At 54.9% G+C, this 19,377-nt stretch overlaps 4 protein-coding genes across 4 annotated transcripts; 2 read left to right on the forward strand and 2 right to left on the reverse strand.

The window, feature by feature from the left end:
* The first annotated feature begins 8,009 nt into the window (after positions 1 to 8,009).
* Positions 8,010 to 9,356, forward strand: MYCTH_2312118 (uncharacterized protein). The gene is made up of 3 exons (XM_003666896.1): positions 8,010 to 8,561; positions 8,675 to 8,743; positions 8,893 to 9,356. The coding sequence occupies exons 1-3, from the start codon at positions 8,304 to 8,306 to the stop codon at positions 9,268 to 9,270; spliced, it is 705 nt and encodes a 234-aa protein (XP_003666944.1). The 5' UTR covers positions 8,010 to 8,303; the 3' UTR covers positions 9,271 to 9,356.
* Positions 9,357 to 9,382: 26 nt separating this feature from the next.
* MYCTH_2312120 (uncharacterized protein) lies at positions 9,383 to 11,108 on the reverse strand. Its single transcript, XM_003666897.1, has 2 exons — positions 10,616 to 11,108; positions 9,383 to 10,492 (listed from the first exon to the last, which is right to left on the reverse strand). The coding sequence occupies exons 1-2, from the start codon at positions 10,959 to 10,961 to the stop codon at positions 9,723 to 9,725; spliced, it is 1,116 nt and encodes a 371-aa protein (XP_003666945.1). The 5' UTR covers positions 10,962 to 11,108; the 3' UTR covers positions 9,383 to 9,722.
* Positions 11,109 to 12,132: 1,024 nt separating this feature from the next.
* On the forward strand, positions 12,133 to 14,077 carry MYCTH_84992 (uncharacterized protein). The gene is made up of 6 exons (XM_003666898.1): positions 12,133 to 12,251; positions 12,346 to 12,524; positions 12,724 to 12,847; positions 12,905 to 12,952; positions 13,049 to 13,276; positions 13,350 to 14,077. The coding sequence occupies exons 2-6, from the start codon at positions 12,514 to 12,516 to the stop codon at positions 13,548 to 13,550; spliced, it is 612 nt and encodes a 203-aa protein (XP_003666946.1). The 5' UTR covers positions 12,133 to 12,251; positions 12,346 to 12,513; the 3' UTR covers positions 13,551 to 14,077.
* Positions 14,078 to 15,668: 1,591 nt separating this feature from the next.
* Positions 15,669 to 17,859, reverse strand: MYCTH_2312129 (uncharacterized protein; the record flags this gene model as incomplete). Its single annotated transcript, XM_003666899.1, has 1 exon — positions 15,669 to 17,859. A coding segment is annotated over exon 1 (1,822 nt), but the record flags the coding sequence as incomplete, so codon positions are not given.
* Positions 17,860 to 19,377: the final 1,518 nt, after the last annotated feature.

Raw genomic sequence — 19,377 nt, forward strand, 5'->3', positions numbered from 1 at the left:
CTGCCATTGCTCGTGCCGGGGTAAACGAGAAGCAAAAGAGACGCAACGTACTGGTGACGCCGATGGATGGACCTTATGTACGGTACAGTGCACGTATGGAGGTATGCAATCGTACCGTGCTGTACATATGTATAGATGCGGCACTCCGTTCGGCGCCGTTAACGTCGTCTTCTGATCGCAGCGTGTCGTGTGCGTGTGAAAGTGGGTGTGGGTATGCGTGTGCGTGTGCGTCTGGAGGGGCCGAGAAAGAAGAATTCAAGGAGAGGCCTCGAGTGTATTGGCGATGTTCCGTGCAAATCTATGGATGAGTCCTCAATCTCTCCCACCGTTGATCCCGTTAGCAGCTGTCGACCAACTCGCCGTTTCTACCCAAGGCCTTCGCGGTCATCTGCCCGCTCGGTGGCGGCTCACAAGCCCCAGGCCCCAAGCCCCTCTTTCCCCCACCCAGCATCTCTCGCAACAAAACTCCCCTCTGCCACGGTATGAAATGTACAAGTACAGTACACATATCTAACATAAAACACATTGTACCACTCACCCGGTTCTGAACATCAGGCAGTGCTGTGTCACGGGTTTTCAGCGATGACAGCCTGCTGGCATTGCAGGCTAACTGGCGGCAAAGAAATGACGTTGGCTGTGACCGATGTGCACCCCACTCGCGTAGCGGCGCGATGGCGAAAATGACCAGGTCCTGTGCGAACCAAGAAATCTTGTCACGAACACCTGCAGACGATACGCAAGGACCAGCGGCGCGATGGAACCCCCCAAAAGCGTGCTGTCTCCGGCCGGGGGCTGGTCTTCGGACAAGAGGATGTGATGTGGTTGGGTCGTCAAAGTTGGGGAACTCGCGCAGGCGGATACCTCCCGCCTCTCTTGCTTGGGTGATTCCTCCGCACTCCACTACCTATTGCCGTTTTGGAAAGTGGGGTTGAATTTTTTGGGTCGCGGAGATCTGGGGATTATTGCATTCTGCCTCGAGCTGCCAAGCGTGCCCTTCCCCACCCGGTCCATGTGGGCAAAGATGTCATTGTACGCGAATACCTTCGTACAACTGGCGCAAATTGAATCCAAAAAACAAGAGCGTTAGGGGAGAGAGCTCGGAGCGCGATACGATCTAGGACGAACTCTCATAAATAATAGTGTACGGAGCGCCTACCTACTGTGGATGCAGATGTTGCCAATTCGAGGGTGCAAGGGTCTCAAGGAGGCTCTGCAGGGCCTTTTTCTTCTGCATCGCACCTGCACGGAGGAAAGAGACAACCTAAGGCAGAGCAGGAGCATGTGAAGATGCACGTCAGTGCCATAGGGGAAGGCGGGACACCGCACTAGTGTAACGTAGCGCGCTGCCATTTCTAGTGTACCTCCCGGCCGAACGGATTGGTGGGGCCGTCATCAAAAGACCGAACATCCTCGAACGAGCAATGAGGCGTGCGAGATTGCTATTGTGTACGTATAATGCGCGCAAACCACGGGCCGCCGAAACGGATCTACTCAAGAGTATGGCGTACGCAGCACGAAGTGGTCGGGTGTGTTATTTAATTACTGGCAAAGTCTCCTTTCTAAGGAGGGCGCTGCTCAAGTTGGCGCTACCAGTGTTCGTTTCAGCACCGTCCCGAATAACGCGTGTTGGCTCGCAAATGGGACGCATAGAGATGCAACACGGCAAACCTTGGAACCGCATCTTCCATCAGCTTCGGCGGAATCTGGTGTATGCACACTAGTGTAACGGCACAGCGCAACACCCAGAACGGTTCGGGTTAAAGGACGACGACATTGGAATGCTGATCTTGGTCCCCTGGCGGGGCAGCTCGTCAGATTCGACGAGCGGCAAATTGAGACTCGCATTTACACTATTCAACAATGGACCGCTCCATTGCTCGCATAGCAGGACAGACGCTCCAGGAAAGTTATGCTGCCGCCGGCTTCGTTCCAGGATCCAAGGAAGCCGGCGTCTGATGTTCGCTGTCCCATCCTGGGCTCGTGTAAGGTCGAGGTATCCAATGTCTCGGGTGTCATGAAACGGCCAAGAAATGCCCCCCTCCCCCACCCCCAAAGCAAAAAAAAAAAAAAAAAAAAAAAAAAAAAAAAAAAAAAAAGCCGCTGACGACAGCGGGCAGATAGGGTTCCTGCAAGGGTCCCGTCACAGACCCTGAAGCGATCGCCACTTCCAACGCGTTGCCGTCAGATCTCTGTGCGTCTCTAACTCCTGCTGGGCTAGCACCAGGCCGGGTGCATATGCAGGTGTGGTGTTCATGCAAACGTCTTCTGCACCTTGCGATACTACAATATTCATTCGCAGTAGTGTTGTGCATTGGATGCTCCATATATATAAAGGCCCGATCGACCTGCTGCTCAAGGTTGGATCTGGGAAATCTCGATGTTTCCGTTCACATGGGACGTAGCGTATGTGATACATGGCCATGCGTACCTACCTACCTGATTTCGACCATTTGCATACAGCGTGATAGGAGCTGCGCTTCCTCGCTCATTCAGCTCCTCCCTCGGTACGACAACCGGAAGACTATGGTCCCGAGGCCAAGGAGGTAACGCCAGGTATTCACGATCGAAGTATCGTTTCGCTTCTCTTTGTTTATATTCTTAGGTCCAGCGATTACATCCAAACCAGTTAAGTCGCTTCTACAGTTGGCAGGCAGGGGTGAAAGACCCATGCGGTCTTGTTGCAGCCAACACGGCCGACGACCACACCAAGTGCCGACTTGGATACAGATTGCATTGGCCAGAGGCAGGTACGAAACACCGAAGAACAATAGTACCAGGCATCCCCCCCCCCCCCGCCTCTCTCTTATCCTTTACCGGATTGTTCGGGAAGAGCGCAAGATGGCCTAGATCGCTGAGCACCCACGGCTGGTAGTCTAGGACAGTCGTCCTTGGATGGAAGAACAGGAAAGGAATTGTCTCCTGGCTTGCTATCTTACACATACCCACCACCCTCCCCCGGGGCTCCGCTTTCTAGGATCCGGAGAAGGATGGTTGAAAAGCTCCCACCATGAGACAAAAGTGCCCAAAAGATGACGCCCAAAGCAGCGTGAAGACAATCAACGCCCACCTAGCCACCACCCACCCCCAGCCAAGACAAGAACAGCAACAGGAGACAGCGTAGCCCACATACTTGTACACTTAATCTCAAAGAAACTGAGGGGAAAAAAAAAGGGGACCCCTGGCTCAACGCCACGCAGCCCGGCGACCACAAGCGCGACGAAAGCCGATAACTGTCTGGAGCATAATACCCAGCTCAACAGACTCCGATACTTCGCTGGAGAAAAGAGCAAGAAGCAGGAGGCATCTTGGAGGCGTCTTTTTCACGTTGTATATGACATGCTCTTCAATGTACCCGTCCTGTAATACCACGTGAGGTCTTGCCGCCCGTCGATGAGAAGGTGGGGGAGGAGGGTAAGAGCAGTCGATCGGCACAGCGGGCTGCCGGACGAGGATCAGAGCAGCCACATCCAAGGTGGGCGAGGCGAGTGCTGGTCTAGAAAGGCGGCTCGGGCGGGTTTGGTGTCGGAGGATCCGGTTCAGGCTTTGGATTCGGCTTTGCCTGCCTCGCCGTCCGGGCTGAGTGTTGCTGGTTGGCCATGGCTGGTTTGAAGATGGATCCGTCTTCTGATCGTCACCATGCGGCTCACTCCAAGACGAGTGGTATGACTTACCTCACAGCGTGAGGGGGAAAGGAGGTAGCACGGTTCCTGATCAGTTTCGTCTTACACTGGTAGCAAGTGACCGACCCCCTGCTGTGCTTTACGGCAAAGGCCCAAAGGTAACAACAAGTGATGTCGCGATGCCGAGGAAGATGAGTTGGCCTGCTCCCAGCACTCGCCGGTCATAGGCACCTCTTTTAAACATTCGGCCGAGTTGCCTTGGCCCCCTCCCACCCCACTCAAAGTACCTGCCATCCTCCTCATGTTTGAGCAAAAGCCGCTGCGGCCAAGGATGGACAGGGGAGGGGGGGTGATTGGGAGGCATGTTCTTTACACTAGAGCGAGACAATCACGGTAACCTTGTGGGGAGGATTCCCGAAAGCTGCACGTGGCATGCCACTTTCAGACACGGTTTGATCGTCCCAGATAGAAATGTGGCGTGTCGATGTGTACAGGGTGCGTTACAGTACCTCTTCGGCACGGAGGCGCGGGTTTCCCTTCTTTGACATTAGAGTGCCGACTGCAAAGTTCCTCCCTGTTATTTGGGAGTGAGGGGTCAGTTCTATGAGTCGCTCAAGAAATCGGAGGGTACGCACGGGATGAAGCTCATATCTGGTGATTACGGAACGTCATCGTCCTTGGACAGGACTGGCTGTCCTGGGATCGGCTAGGACAGGGATTACAAACCATGTTCTGCTGCTCAGGTGACAACCTGCGGGAGTGTGTGTGGGTGCTACGTGGTGTACGTAGTACGGGTTTTCCAGACCCGAATTAAGGACGCGTCTTAAACCAGCTGCTTTAAGCCTCAGTGGGCCACTGCGGGAGCTTCCTGGATGTCATCGGACTGCATGATACCTGCACGCCGCAGGGCCTGCGGGGAGTTCCATGTATGCCGAGCCATCGAGACGATATACCCGGGTCTGTGCTAAACGTTAGCGGCCGCTGTGGCAGCCTCTTGCAACCTTCTTATGGTCGCATCTTTGGGCCGGACGGGAAGGTCAGTGGAGATGAGAGTCTCCGAGACATCACTTGAATGAGGGAGCGACGAAACGATCAGGCAGCCATAGCTGTTGTTGAACGGCCCGCTTAAAAAATACCAGCCGTCCGATCCGAGCCATCCCGTTAACGTTCTGGGTAACCCGCAAGCAAGCGCGCCAACTGGGTCGATCCTGCACATACGTGTGCCTTCGTACAGTTCTTGATCCACCGTTGAAACGCGCTCGGGTGTAAGCAGATGACAGGGGTTATATTATTTTTTCTCTCTCTCTCATTTTCGTTTGTTTCTTTGCGACAGGCGGCTGTGAAAGATATGGCGCTGACAGGCGACTGGTCTCAGGAGAGGTGATGGCTGAGAAGAGGTGCACGTCCTGCCTTGACTTCTGTGTCAAAAAAGGACGCCGTGGCATTCTGACTGGGTCGGCCATCGTCCGCTATTAGCGAAGGATGTGGCTGCTTCGGTTGTCGAGCATGCTCAGCCGAAATCAAGGGTACGCGTAGAGCAAGCTGGGAAGATCCGGGGCAGCGACGACCAGGCGGAAGGGCGTGTTCTCCATCTGCCCCCAAGCCAATCGCCTTAGTATGTAATGCCGTACAATCAGAAATGAAACCTGCTCCTGACCCCCACAGCACCGCTGCAGACGCGAATGGATGTTTCAGGGTCGGTGCGTGGGGAGCCACGTCTGGCCACCTGATCCGTCTCCGGAGCTGAAGATGTGACAACTGAGAGGTTGGAACTTGTGGTTCACCCGTTGATTGCGGCCGTGGCTTCCGTTTGTTTGGCGGCGGACAAAAGTGAGTCAGAACACTGGTCGCTCTTGCCAGTTGCTCCATGCCGAAGCGATGACCCCCCCATCTTTCTTATCAAGTCACAGTCATCACGGGACCGATTGATCATGCTCTAGAATCTTGTCGCCGTCGCGCTTTGACATTTGTAATTCATCCCTTGTCGGCTTGCGGTTTATTATGCTCATCAGGCTTGCAGATTGTTGATCACCCTCTACGGAATACAATGTGGAAGTCGAATCGGATAGAGGTGTTGTATGTACACTATGTAGTGTACGAAGTACTTCGTACATCCTGCAAGTATTCTCAGTTCCGGATCCCTGCTCGTGAGATGAGACGGGAACACATCCATTGGCTTGGCGCCCCGCATCTTCCCTGTCAGCATCCGAGCCCTTCTTTTCTAGAAGGTTTCTCCGCTGCATCCCCTGGCCAGCGACGTGGGTTCATCTCAACCTCGACCTCAACCAGTAGTTGGGTCTGGCAGCCACTCCAACTTCGAAACTCAAATTGCAAAGAGTAAGCCTCTCCAGCTTGTCGAAGATTCCGCGAGATGCGACTTATCGAGGCTCGTTTTGCTCCCCGCCTTATCCCATCATGATAGCCATACCAGCAGCAACCTAATCCCGACGCTAGGAGCATCAGCCCACATATAATTCGACCTTGGATTCTTAAGGTCTAGGCGAAGATGGCAATGGTTTATATCCGGCGCATGCATTATCACTAACTTATCTAGAGAGGAGAGACTGTGTATGCACATGCTCTGTTTGCTTTTACAAAACTCGTACAAAACCCAGTTACAGTTGTATGTACAGTACATACAAATGGGTCCCAGGTTTTACAGTATCCGGACGGACACGAAATGTGGTGGCCCTGCGTGCCGAACCATACCGACAGCGGGATTAGCGTGTCTGAACAGGCTGACCGACGCGGGAAAACATCCGCTATAACTCAACATCGAACATCAGAGACACAGGAGCAGAGAAAATCTACAGCGCAGACTTGGGCGTGTTACGACAATGAGAGAAGCAAGGCATCAAGGACAAACTTGGTGTGCAAAGGTAGAGCATGCCATTCTGAACAACATTCGAGTAGCTATACAATACGATGCTTTTAGGGAGACTTCTCAGCGTCTGTACGCAACTCTTAAGGACGCGATAGAATATTCATATAATCAGCCAGCGGTGTATAGCAGAGTTCTCATCCAGAAGGTTTCCAGGTTCCGTAGAAGTGCAATTCTTTAACAACAATGTTCGAATCAAGCAGTCTGTTCGCAGAAGCTGCCCATTGTTCTTATCTAAACACGCCAGGAGACGGGGGGGGAAAACTACTGTGAAAAATCACTTTGGTTAAGCTCAATGTATTAGTGTACCAAAGTGAGCAAGTAACGCAGCCAGCTGCACTCGAGATACGATTGTGCCCAATCTTGTATTAAAAACTTCGAGCTTTTCATTCGCTGTTGAGACTGCTGGATAGCTTGTTACGAGCCCACTTAGCGTTCCGGCCGACTACCCGGAAAGCTGCGACAGCTGTAGAAAAGGCCAAAGTTGCCAAGCTTGCGTCGGAGGCAGCGCCAAGAACCTGTTCTCCATTTTACCGAGGCGGTGTATGTACGGATTACATATGTAGTTGCTCCGTACAGTACTGTGCATACACAACGGCGTACCTGCACTTGGGTGGTGCCCCTCCACTTCTGAGCGGGATGCTGAGTGGTTTGCAGGTCTAGGTAGTAGCAAAGAAGGGCCCCAAGGAGAGCCATTAGTAGGCGTTCCGTTTACTAGCATGCTAGACTTGCAACGGCCACAGCAGTGATTACTCCACGTAATCGGCTAACCATAACTCCACCCCCCTTATCTGGAATCGGGCCCGTTTACGAAACGGCGCTGCAATTACACTACCATTCAGGCACCTTCCATATCCTGCATTGGGCGTCGAAAACTCCTAACAGGAATAGCGACACTTGACCGATGAATGGCTATGCATTTAGCTCACTCTGGATATGCTGACCAAGCTCGAGTCGACAACCAACTCTAAATGCGTAACGGCATGCATGTGTAACACTCTGCAGTGTTTTGTTGCCTCCTTTGGCAGCGAGTGCCCCTCTTATTGGCCCGCGCGGGCTTCAGCTCGCTAGCTCTTTGCCGCCCTGCCGACCCCACGCCCCGGAGATTCGGAGGCTCGAAAACCCCACATGGCAGCCAGGGAGCGAAACAAAACCCCTCAACCCCGCCAATACCTCAGGTGTTGTATGTATGTACAGTACATAGCTCCCTGCTGCTCATCAAGTAAATGAAGCAGCCATCGCTGGGAGCTACGCAACCTCGAAACAAGGCACATGCTGAGCACCATCCCGCTTTCCCGGCCACTTGGTCTGTGAGAAGCCATCGGATGACGCGCCTGTTCTGGTGGATACGCTAAGCTGGGTCCGAGGAAGAATCGGCGCACGCAAATGCGGAACGCCCGCGCAGTCTCGCTTGGCCCCCTCCCCTGAGCAGATCTGGCGGAGGGAAAGTGGTGTGCTGTCAGATGCCCGTAATGTTGGCGTGCCCGCTCGGTTCCTGGTAGCCGAGCGAGGCCGAACAAAAGCCCTCACGCAGAGAGACGCAAACAACGGTGGCCTTGTGTGCATGGAACAAAACTCCCATAAAGAAGCGGAGTCGAACTAAGCTTTGGGTTTTCTGACGCCGAGTATCGTCTTTCTTCTTGCCTGTGTTCATCCATTCCACCCTCGATTCAAGTTGGAATCGCACGCTATCAGCCAGGAAGAAAGCATCACATCGCCTCGCCCTCGTTCGATCTCTCGCGAATCTGGGTATTACGGAAAAAGCTCAAACCGGTAACGGTAACGGAAAGAAGACAGCGAGAATGGCTCCCATCAAGCCGCACTGGGTGCAGCCGTCGCACCCCGACATTCAGGAGGTCATCGTTAACGAGGCCGCCTTCACCACCAAGAGCATCTCTAAGATCTCCCTCCCTCCGTTTGGCCTGTTTGCCAAGCTGGAGTTCCCTCCCTGCACCATGGCCCCCAAGCCCACGTACGCGACGGTCCAGATGGACCGTGACAAGCACTTTGACCTCAACAGCGACCTGCTGTACATCAACCACTCGTGCGAGCCGTCTCTTGTTAGTAGCTCCTGTATCCGGTAGGAGGAGGCGATGGTGAGATGTGAGACCGAGCGAGGACTAGTCAAATTGTTGACACGAATATCTCTCCAATGTTGTCTGCGTCATTCTAGATCTTTGACACGTCCAGCATGACCGTCATCGCCGGACCAAAGGGGCTGAAGCCGGGCGACGAGCTGACAGTATGTTGCATCCTCCCTCCTTTCCCCCTTTTTTCTTTCTTTCTTTTCTTTTTCTTTCTCGGAAATTAAAACAATTTTTTTAAAAGAAAGATCGTAAAAAAAAAAAAAAAAATCATGAGAGTCCCTTCCTGCTGAACCGTCTCTCCCAGTTCTTCTATCCCTCCACCGAGTGGTACATGGCCCAGCCCTTCGACTGCCTCTGCGGCGCTCCGACCTGTCGCGGCCGCATCGCCGGCGCTCGCGACATGACGTCCGCCCAGCTCGAGGGCATGTGGCTGAACCGGCACATCCGCGACTTGCTCGAGGAGCGGGACGCCGGCCTCAAGGCGAAGCAGGAGGCCAACGGCACCGACGGCACCGACGGCACTAACGGCACGGATGGCACCGACGGCACCGGCCGGGTTAACGGCGTCGATGCTGCGCCCAAGGCTGACCCCGCTCCCGCGCCCGCCGGGGCGCAGCGGCGCGGCCCGACGTCAAGGGAACTGAGCGGCGAGATGGGTGGGGATACGGCGGTGCAAGTCTGAGGGATCTGTCGGCCTGGGGCGGTTGTGGATTTTCAACAATGATGCAGCTGCTCTGGCCTTCACAGAAAGGAGGATCTCTCTAACTCATTAGCATATTAAAAAAAAAAAAGTGCTTTGCGATTTCGTTGCTATTTTACATCTATCTAGATCTACAATATGTGATATGACCGAGGAGGGTGCGTTACTCAAGAGTTCCAGACAAAATCCACCCCAAAATCGTGCCTGCTCATGGCCGTGACTGAGTCAACCGATTACCCAGTATCCCCCAACGTGAGTGTACAATAACCATAAAACTCCGAGCCATCTCCAGCGCCACATCGGTTTGAAAGCGCCTCCCCCAACCTCTAGATATAAAATATGAGACGAAGCGTGACGTTTCAACCCGTCGAAGCCTTAGCCTTTAACTGGCGCTTTTTTTCATTTCGTTCTTTTTTCCTCCCATGGAGGGACGCTCATGGCCCGCCTTTTCGGAATCTCGTCCTCGCAAAAGCAGGGCACGGTGTGTCGCCTCCCTTGATCCCACCCAGCAGCCAATCCGTCAAGCCCACCACCTTGGCGCCGACTCCCTTCTCCCACTGACCACCTTCCTGCACATGCTCGATGGTGTGGCTCAGTATCCTGCCCTCGTTGTCGAAATCGAAAATGAACAACCCCGTAAACTCCTTGCTCGACCCAACGGGCTGCGCCATCCCGACGGGTGCCTTGACCTCCGTCTCACTGTGTTCCGCCGCTGTCGAGCCCCCGTGTCGCGCCCCATCAATCGCCTCATGCTTCCCTTTCCCGCCCGCCATCTCATCGCCACTCGCGGTCTTCCCGGCCTCCTTCGCACCCTTAGACCCAGACTCAGACCCGGACCCGAACCCCAACCACCACTTGCGCAACTTCCCGCCGCCGCCGCCGACCGTGCGCCACCGCACGATCAGCTGCTCGGGCATCGCGCCCTCCGGCCGGCGCCCGCCGCGCCCGCCGCTGGGGTAGTAGACGGGCGTGTCGACCATCCGCTCGCTCAGGATCTCGAGGCGCACGTTGCCCACCAGCGGCACGCGGTTCCAGGCGATCGGCGACGACCACAGCGCCGCCGTGTACGCGACGCGGCCCGAGACGGTCGGCAGGTGCGGGTGCGTCGAGGGGAAGAGGTGCAGGGTGATGGAGGGCGAGAGGATCTGCTGTGGCGGCGGGGACTGCAGGAGGGTGGGCAGATGCGCTTGGAGGATGCGGAGGGCTGGAGCAAGGCACCACAGAGTTAGCGCACTGTTTTGTTCAACATTTACTTTTTGCCTCTGCCTTTGGTTCGTTCGAATGGACAAAGAAAGTGAAGCGAAGGGGAAAAAATAAACAAACGTACTCTTGCCGAGCTTGACCTTTCGCTCGTCAGGAGGTTTATTGTTTCCTGACTCCGGGGAGAGGAGCGGCGGGTGCGAAGTGAAGAGGGTGAGTTCGGGGGGCGTTGTCGGATCGGCGACGGGTTCTCGGAACGTTGACAAGCTCTTTGCTGGCAAGGAAGAGGTGCGTGGCGGCTGAGCTGTGGTTGAGATATGGACGGCGGGCGCTGCCGGGCAGCACAGTCTTTCAATCCCTGGTGAGGAACCCCATGGCTGTGGAAAGGAGGGAGCTCCGCCGGCTGCTGCCGAGGAGAGTCGTGCTGCAGACCCGCGAAGAGGACGGCAGACCACCCTCGCCGGTGCACACATTTGGGCGTCGGATCGTGAATTGCCTTCCCGCTTTGGGGACTTATGCGGGTAAATGGCCGACTAACCGCCGATTGTCGAGATGCGCTCGATGCAGGATTCCTCTTGGGTTTGGTGTTGGGAGTGCCCGTGGGTGCAGCAAAGGATGATGTCAGTGGTGAGTTTCTTCCGAGCTATACGGATACATAACTCGGTATCAATACGCGCTACTGGCAGCGAGGCGGCCATGGCACCCCGATAGAGCGATACCGAAGCCGACCTGCGCGCTTTGAACTGGAAGATCCCAAGAAGGAAAACCCTCTCTGATCTGTTTAAGACTACGGATACACAGGCGTCTTGAGTTCTACCATGAAGCGTTTCTTCGCTATCGAAATGATTTCGCTTTTGGTGTGTGTTGTCTCTTTGCCCCATTACGCATCATCGAAGGTACGGATTACGTTCTATGCATTTGCTGTTCTACCTTGCCACCAAATCACCGCTGAGTGGGCATCGGGCTTTCAAATCACAACAGCGAGCTGTACGGAGTACTGTGCTGTATAGTACACACTTGGACAATTGATTTTTGCCCTCTCGAATTTGTATACGCAACAAAGCTACAATGTTCATAACCATCACCATGGATATAAAGGAGCCCATACAAACACAAAAGAAAAAAAAGTGTAAAAGAAAGGGGAACAAATTAAGGATGCCAGGAAGTATAAATCAAACAACTACTCTGCAGAGAAGAAATGACCCAAAAGGTAGAAAGAAGGTATCATTTTTTTGACGGAGTGTTTTGTCGTCATTTCGTTGAACAGGCCGCGTGTCAAACCAGGAACAAGCCTGGGGGCCTTTTCCCGAGCGAGCCAGTCGAATGATGGTTTGAGACGAGCGGGTGGACGAAGGATGCATGCTGCATCCGGTGTTTGTTTGGGAGCCATCTCCAAACATGCACGTTTCCCAAGGCAGTGTTGCCTGCAACATGCACCCTTGTCTCAGCATTCCCGTGTACCCAGACTGTCTGACCGCCGCCAGCTGATGCTCAGTGTGGCACGGCGGAGCCGCACCTCAACAACCGTCACGAGCCAAAGACTCCCAAGTCTCGGCTCCTCGGAAAGGCAGGCACGCCAGAGGAAGTCACGCGGAATGGTCTACTGCAAGTACGCACGCTTCCGACTTCAAGCGACTTTTTAGGAGCCGTCGCCGTTCCTTTATTAGTCGGCCTAAAGTTCAAGTTTCTACTACTGTGCCAGTCTGTGTCCCGAACACTGGCCAAGAATCCACACACACACAGCTGGCACGGCTCAAGGCAAGGTGGGTGTCACGTGAAATCACCCCTGATAGGCCCCCTGCGGTTATCGAACAGACTGGACCACCAACCAATGGTTGTTCTGACGCCCTGACGCAGCAGCCTTCCATGAACGACTGCGCTTCCTCGTCAACTCAACCGACCAGCCATCCGCATCATCAACCTTCGGCCAACCCTTCGATCAGTCGCCCGCTTCCACTCGCATCAACCACAACCATTTTTGCCTGGATTGTCTAAATACGCTCGGCGCATCAAATCCCGCCCACGATGAATCCCGAGTAGTACGTCCTCCTCCTGGTTGCTACCGAGGGCTTGCTGCCTTGCTTCTGCCTCTCTATCTTGCCTGCTGACACTCCCCCTCTCTTCTAGAGTTCGACCCCTCGACCTGCGCCGATCCTTGCGATGGCTGCTGGGTTCTATAAAGCTGTCCTGTCGCTGCTGCTGTTGCTGCTGCTGCTGCTGACGACCACACTTCAGATACGACTATCTGTTCAAGCTACTGCTCATCGGCGATTCTGGCGTCGGCAAGTCTTGCTTGCTCCTACGCTTCGCCGATGACACCTACACAGAGTCCTACATCTCTACCATCGGCGTTGACTTTGTACGTGGTGCCGCTTCGAGAACAGCCGGACTTGGTCGCAGAAGCTAACCCTCGCAGAAAATCCGGACGATCGAGCTCGATGGCAAGACGGTGAAGCTGCAAATCGTACGTCAAAGCTACATTCCTCGCTGAGTTTGGGGAAAAGGCGAAGAGAGAGATGCAAGAGAGAGAGAGAGAGAGGCATGCGCTGACTGAGCACAGTGGGACACTGCCGGCCAAGAACGGTTCCGCACCATCACATCGTCCTACTACCGCGGTGCCCACGGCATCTGCGTCGTCTACGATGTCACCGACATGGACAGCTTCAACAATGTCAAGCAGTGGCTGCAGGAGATTGACCGGTATGCCACCGAGGGTGTCAACAAGCTGCTCGTGGGCAACAAGAGCGATATGGCGGACAAGAAGGTGGTCGAGTACACAGTGGCCAAGGTGCGTTTTTCTTTGGATGCCGCATCATGCCAGGTTCGGCACAGAGTTAACTAACCTTGTTTTTGTCACACAGGAATTCGCCGACAGCCTAGGCATTCCCTTCCTCGAGACGTCGGCCAAGAACGCCAGCAACGTCGAGCAGGCCTTCCTGACCATGGCTCGCCAGATCAAGGAGCGCATGGGCAGCAGCATCGCCACCAACAACACGAAAGCCAACGTCAACGTCGCGCCCGGCCACGGCGTCTCCAACAACCAGTCCGGCGGCTGCTGCTGAGCGACGGCTTACCGCCTCTCTGCGCCATTTGATGTTGCTGCTCTCGGGTGTTTTACGGTTTCTTGCATCGGATGGGTTCTTTGTTTCGGACACTATGGGGCGTGGTTAGATCTGCGTGGGAATGGTCTGAGAACGGGGGAGATGTCCTTTGGATGCGCCGACGGTCGGGATTTCCGTCGCTTGGGTTTCTCACTTCTGCGTTAGTCCTTTGCGTGAGGTCTGGGAACCCAATCTCGGGAACTCCAGGGGTGTTGTGCTTTCTAAGGGAACCGGAAACCGGGTAGACGGGATGGGAGCCCCGGGCGGCACCGGAGCCGAAACACGACAGACCGGGCCCAGAGCACGAGTTGTTCATCTTTCCTTGCCGCACTACCCACCGCTGGCTTACTAGTACTACTTACAGCTTGTGTCTGTGTATTTCCCCCATCTTGGTCATAACTGGGTCTGTTTTGTTTATTGATACACCGCCTTCGTTGACTCGACCTTTTTTTTTATTTGATCCTTGCCTCTCGGCCTTATTTTCGCTCATGGTACTGATCTGGGACGTTGCTAAGCAAGGTGTATTCTTTGTTAACCTTTTTTTTTCTGCTAGCTTGCGGGTTGTGACGCGACATCCCACGAACACTCACGTAACACACACTTCGAGGCAGAGCCCATTATCAATGGTTCCCATTACTTCCCTTTACAACTCCCGCGCTATCCGGTAGTCTGCTGGCGTGGTTTTGCAAATGACAAACCGATAAATGGCAGAGCAGGAAAAGGGGATGTGAAGCTCAACTCCGTGGCCGTTCCAACCCCCTCGCGTCACCTGCCATCCATTTATTGCCTCCTTCCTTGGCACTGGATATCACGAAGCATCATCCAACTCTACGCCAACTTAGGCCACAGATGGCGAAACTAGAATAACAGATTCTTCCAAAACAGGAAAAGCCGGACTAAAATCTGAACCCCCGGATCAACTAACTTCTAAGTCCCGTTTAATTCCTAGTTAAAGGCCCAACCATCGCATCGCCTTGCTGCTCCGCCCCCGTTGAATCTCCTCGCGCCGCCGAAGGTACAGTGGCATCAGCCGCCTCGCTTCCCTGGCGAGCTCCGAGTCCGATTCCGAGTTGTCCTCGTCGTCGTCTTCGTGAGCAGGGGCGGTCGCCGCCGCCGGAACAGGCTTATTGGAGATCGGCGTTGCTGAGGATGCTGACGTGAATTTCTTGGAAGAAGGGGGGATTGCGCGAGGTGAGAGGGGATCTGAGTCCTGTTTCCTGTGGCGCTGGGGCCCGAGGTTGTTGTTTGTCCCACTGTCCGGCTTTCTTAGGCGAGCCGGCAAATCTTCAACGACGGTGGTCGTTGGTGCCGAAGGCGGCCGAGACTCAATTGTGTAGTTCACGTCTGCCCACTGCACTGGACTTTGTATAGTCGGAGTGTCGGTACAGGCTGTGTAAGGGCGTGGAGCCCTGCTAGGTGTTGATGTTGCTATTAGCCGGGAAAGATAAGGATGTATCCTTCCTGGTGTGGCGTGCTGATGAGCGTGGATGGGTGGTGATGACGATTCTGTCGGCGAGGAAGGCGACGGTGAAGAGGGCGGGGTGATGAGCGTTGAAAATGAAAATGAAAAGCGAGAGGTTACCTCCTCCTTCTGAGGTGGTGATGTCGTGCCGAGCGACCTGGTGCTCACCGTGAGACTGGGACTTGTCTTCTGCGATGGGGACCGCGGAGCAGGGTGTTCATAAAGTGGGCCCTCGGGCATGTAGTAGTCTGAGATGGAGATGAGACTTTCGCGGATAGCAGCGACGAACGCGGCTGTCTCGGGTCCGGTGGCGGATGAGGCAAGCAAGAAGTTGGCTTTGGAAATGGAGCATGGCCCGACAAAAGCGCCAGACATGCGAGAACCGCGGCGGTTAAGGGAGCGGAAACCCTCACTTGGGCGGCGGCTTGTGTCGGGTCCTGACAGAGACTTCTGCGTTGGAGTCGAGACATCACTGTTGACAATGCCCACTACCTTCATCACCTCAGTGCCGATGAGGGTCTGCAGAGCCAAGACGGTTGCGAGGTGCTCAGAGGGATACTCGATGAGCAGGAAACGGACATCTGGATGGGTGGCGAGATACGTTTCGAGATGCGGAATGATTAAAGCAGCGAGAAGGGCGCGGTCAGCAAACGGGTTGCTCTGGGTTTGCTTGGTGAGTGGCTGGGCGGTAAACGCCTGCATAGCGTTGGCAATAAGATATCTAGATGTCTGCATTAGCGATTACATCCCTCAAGCATGGTATTCCTAGCTCACATACCGGATGTCCAACCGACCACCTCGCGAGAGGCCGCTTGTCTTGGAACCCAGCTTCTCGATCTGTCCGACAACCTCGGAGAGACGGCTCTTGCTCACTCCGCTTTCCGAGCCGACGGCCAGGATGAGGTCGAGTCTCCTCTCGCCGCTTGGGGAGCCAACTTGTGCGTCGCATTCTAGAGGTCTCCACAAGCCGGCTTCCATCGAAATCTCGACGCCGTCGGCGGTTGAGAAGCGACGGTCCCGCAGAGGGAACTGGGAACCGAGGAGAGACCGCAGGAAGTTCTGGATGGGGACAGCCGCCTCCTGGCCGACGCTGATACTGTATAACCTTGTGTCCAGTCGAGGCACAGCCGCAGATGTGTCATGAAAAGAGCTTGGAGAGTTATTTGGCGTTGGCAAGCCATGTACCAGGTCCTTCCGCGGCCAGGTTGCAACACCGGTGGGATCTTCTTCCTCTGACCGACCTCGCTCAATCTCCCGCTCATCCTTTGTGGCTAGCGGACTTTCGCTTTGCCAGAAGTCATATCGGGAGACCCGAGCCAGGGATAGCGACTTGCGAGGAGCCCCGTAACCTTCGCTGAGACGCCGGAACACGAAACCGTGGAGACCGTTAGGGGTCTCGGGGGTAAAGAAAACAACGAGGTCCTCCAGCAGCGGCAGCAACGCCTCGAAAGGCTCCTCATTCGACTCGGTGATTTGGGCGCTCGTCCGTTTTACTGAGCCACTTTCCTTACTTAGGAACAACGGATCGCTTCCCGACTCCGGTAGCGTAGCTTGCTCCTCAGTCTTGCCGCCGGGGGCCGGGATTTGCTTGGGCGACAGGTTTAACTCGGCAGTCTGTGACCTCCTGTGGTCGAACGCGTCGGGTATTGGAGTGTGTGAATGATGAACTTTTGACTGATCTCCACCAACTGCCACCTCGCCGGTCCAGGCGATCGGCGATGACGGGATGTGGATCCTCAGTGACGGTCTTTGGGAAGCGGCTGAAGAGGGTTGCGTTCCCAAGCTGCTGTCGGGCGAGATACCAGGAACGGGTTCCTCAGAAAGTCCCGTCTGGCAATGACTTGGGGGAGGCGGTCTGGGTACCCGAGGAATGTCGGACGCCTGGACAGCCGTTGATCTCGGGCGCTTCTTGGACGGAGGGATGTCGACCAGCTTGACTGTCAGATCCGCTTCTGGCGTCGACGACGGTTGGAGGAACTCAGTCTCCCTATCGAGCGCGTCTGCCGCTTTCATGGCGCGGATAATGGGGTCTTCGATGGTGTCGTCTCCGGCGCCGGCGTATGCTCTCCATGACAAGAGCTGCTGCGTTTGCCCTTCATTGGACGCTGGCGGCTCTGGAATCGCTTCCGCTTCTCTGTTGCGTAGTGGCGACTCCTCCGCCTCGTAAAGCGAGAGCCTTGCCAAGGACAGCCGAGCATGCCCATTGCTGGCTAGCCGGATGAACGTGGCATGGGCCTCCTCGATATTGCCATCCGTTTCATGCTCCATGATGGCCGACAGACAAGATACTTGCGCCGACATGGTTCCCCCGTGTGTAAAAACAAGTCGCGTCTCATCTGTCGACGTGGAAGGTCGCAAGAATTCCAGGGCCTCGGCGCGTCGAGCCTGAGCGGCCGCGTGATATCGATATATCAGCTCCCGGGCGTCAAAGGGCTTCCTCTCCTTTGAGACCTCGTCTTCCAGGTAATATTGGAGACCCGGGAGGACGAGAATCTTGCTCGAGTCCGGGAGAAGACGCAGTTGGGTCGACACTAACTCCGGAGGACCCTCCAAGGCAACAATATGCCCAGCACGCCGTTGTGGGATCGACATCCTGATTCCGGCTCGAGTCTCGGACTCAAGCGCGAAGATCGTCGCCGCCACACTAGTTTGCTCCAGCAAGGTAGCGCGTGGGGGGTTCTAGAATCTCTGTTTTTAAAAAGCTAGTGTAGAAAGGGACCCTGGAGAGGCTGACTGGTGACCGCGAATGTTTGCAAAGCCCCAAGCCCGTGCCACGCGACCAACAGACCAACGGCTTTGTGATGCGAAGGCGAGTGGCTTTAGAAAAAGAAATCGAGATCGGCCAAACATGCGCTAGGGCAAATACTCGAGGACGAACGAGGACGAACAAGGAGGAACATGAGGGGAGTGGCTTGCATGGAGGGCCCAGATATGGAGGGAACGGAATGTGAGAAGTGACGAGAAGGCGAACATCGGAGAGGAGTCCCTGCAGGCAGCCGGGTTTTGCGAAGCGTCTGAGTCCTGAAACCGTCGGCCCAGGCCTACAAGTTTGGACTCATCACCTATGTGCCGCCGGCATGTTGCGCAATGGCAAGAGCAAACAAGCTAACCGAGAACTTGGCAAAGAGAGACGGGTACGGGCGGGAGCACTTCGTGCCTGCGTCGCTATTGCATGAGAGCCGCGAGGGAGAATAGGCAGGCACGAGACAAAGAAGAGGAGGACGGTTGGGGGGAGGGGGGGGAGTTGGAGCAGTTTGACGGTTGGGTTGTGCTTTCCAAATCTGGGGGGTACTCTCCGGTTCGCAATTGATGACGATGACTACTACTACTACCTAAGTGAACTGGAGGTTCAAGCTATAAGTGCCCTGCAACTAAGGAAGGTACCTTAGTTAAGTGATGGAGCGGATTGGCCCAAGGATTGCTAGACTGCAATGCATGCGTGCCCGAGGCGACGAGAAAAAGGAGGGTAGTATCCATGGCCGTGTTTCCTCCAACCCCGTTCCGTCGTGTTTCCCGAGCCTCCTCTCTCGTACCCGGCGGAGAATATTAAAAAGAAGAATTAATTTTCAAAGACCCCGGAAAGGTGTTCCCGGCCTCAATGTGACGGGATCCGCCGTCAAGTCCTCTGGTTGGCTGGCCGAACCCTGAAATATCCTTGTGTGATGTGAACGACCCAAACTTTGGGGAAGCCGGTGGTCGGATGTATGTACTAATACGAGTAAGCGCCCGGGGTACGAGGTCTGGATGTATCAATGTACCGGTAATCCGCACATCAGACACTCAGCCGTCCACGATTGGTAGGGCGCTACGTTGTCGTGGCCCAAGCCCGGTCTCTACATAGCAGTTTGAGATGCCGGGACAGGCGAAGAGAGTGTGTATCATGTATGGATCGTGACACTACTGTACACTTATTTACCTACGTCCCTAGAGGGCGAGGAACGGGAGCAAAGCCGTCGGTACCATCTGCCACTGCCACGCCCTGCGCCGTTTAAATGAGCGATGCTTTTGGCTGCAATATGGAAAATCACCCTTGGCACCTGTTGTTGGTTGGCCGGTAAGCCACTGTCGTGTGTAGTGTAAGGTACTGCAAATTGTATGTAGTTGCAATCGGAGGCCGCGAACCTGAAATCCCATCTCCGAATGATCTGTTACGAGGAGCCGCTAACACGCTTAAGGTAAGGAACCTGCAGCGATCTGCGGGGGGATCGTTCTCTTGTGCTGGTTAGTGTAGTTATCCCCCGTCTTTGCCCCTTGCTCAAGAATTTGGTGATTTTCACAGTAACTATGTACATGTTAGCCGCAAACACCAAGGATAGCTTTCCAAAT

This window comes from Thermothelomyces thermophilus, chromosome 7 (assembly GCF_000226095.1).
Source record: "Thermothelomyces thermophilus ATCC 42464 chromosome 7, complete sequence".
Lineage (NCBI taxonomy): Eukaryota > Fungi > Ascomycota > Sordariomycetes > Sordariales > Chaetomiaceae > Thermothelomyces > Thermothelomyces thermophilus.

Excerpts from the sequence above, each read along its gene's own strand:
- MYCTH_84992 (XM_003666898.1), top strand. Across the intron at positions 12,848-12,904 it reads CTACCATCGGCGTTGACTTT|AAAATCCGGACGATCGAGCT; the intron begins GTACGTGGTGCC and ends TAACCCTCGCAG. Across the intron at positions 13,277-13,349 it reads TCGAGTACACAGTGGCCAAG|GAATTCGCCGACAGCCTAGG; the intron begins GTGCGTTTTTCT and ends TTTGTCACACAG.
- MYCTH_2312118 (XM_003666896.1), top strand. The coding sequence starts at position 8,304 with ATGGCTCCCATCAAGCCGCACTGGGTGCAGCCGTCGCACCCCGACATT. Across the intron at positions 8,562-8,674 it reads ACTCGTGCGAGCCGTCTCTT|ATCTTTGACACGTCCAGCAT; the intron begins GTTAGTAGCTCC and ends GCGTCATTCTAG. Across the intron at positions 8,744-8,892 it reads AGCCGGGCGACGAGCTGACA|TTCTTCTATCCCTCCACCGA; the intron begins GTATGTTGCATC and ends CGTCTCTCCCAG.
- MYCTH_2312120 (XM_003666897.1), bottom strand. The coding sequence starts at position 10,961 with ATGTGTGCACCGGCGAGGGTGGTCTGCCGTCCTCTTCGCGGGTCTGCA. Across the intron at positions 10,493-10,615 it reads AAAGGTCAAGCTCGGCAAGA|CCCTCCGCATCCTCCAAGCG; the intron begins GTACGTTTGTTT and ends GCCTTGCTCCAG.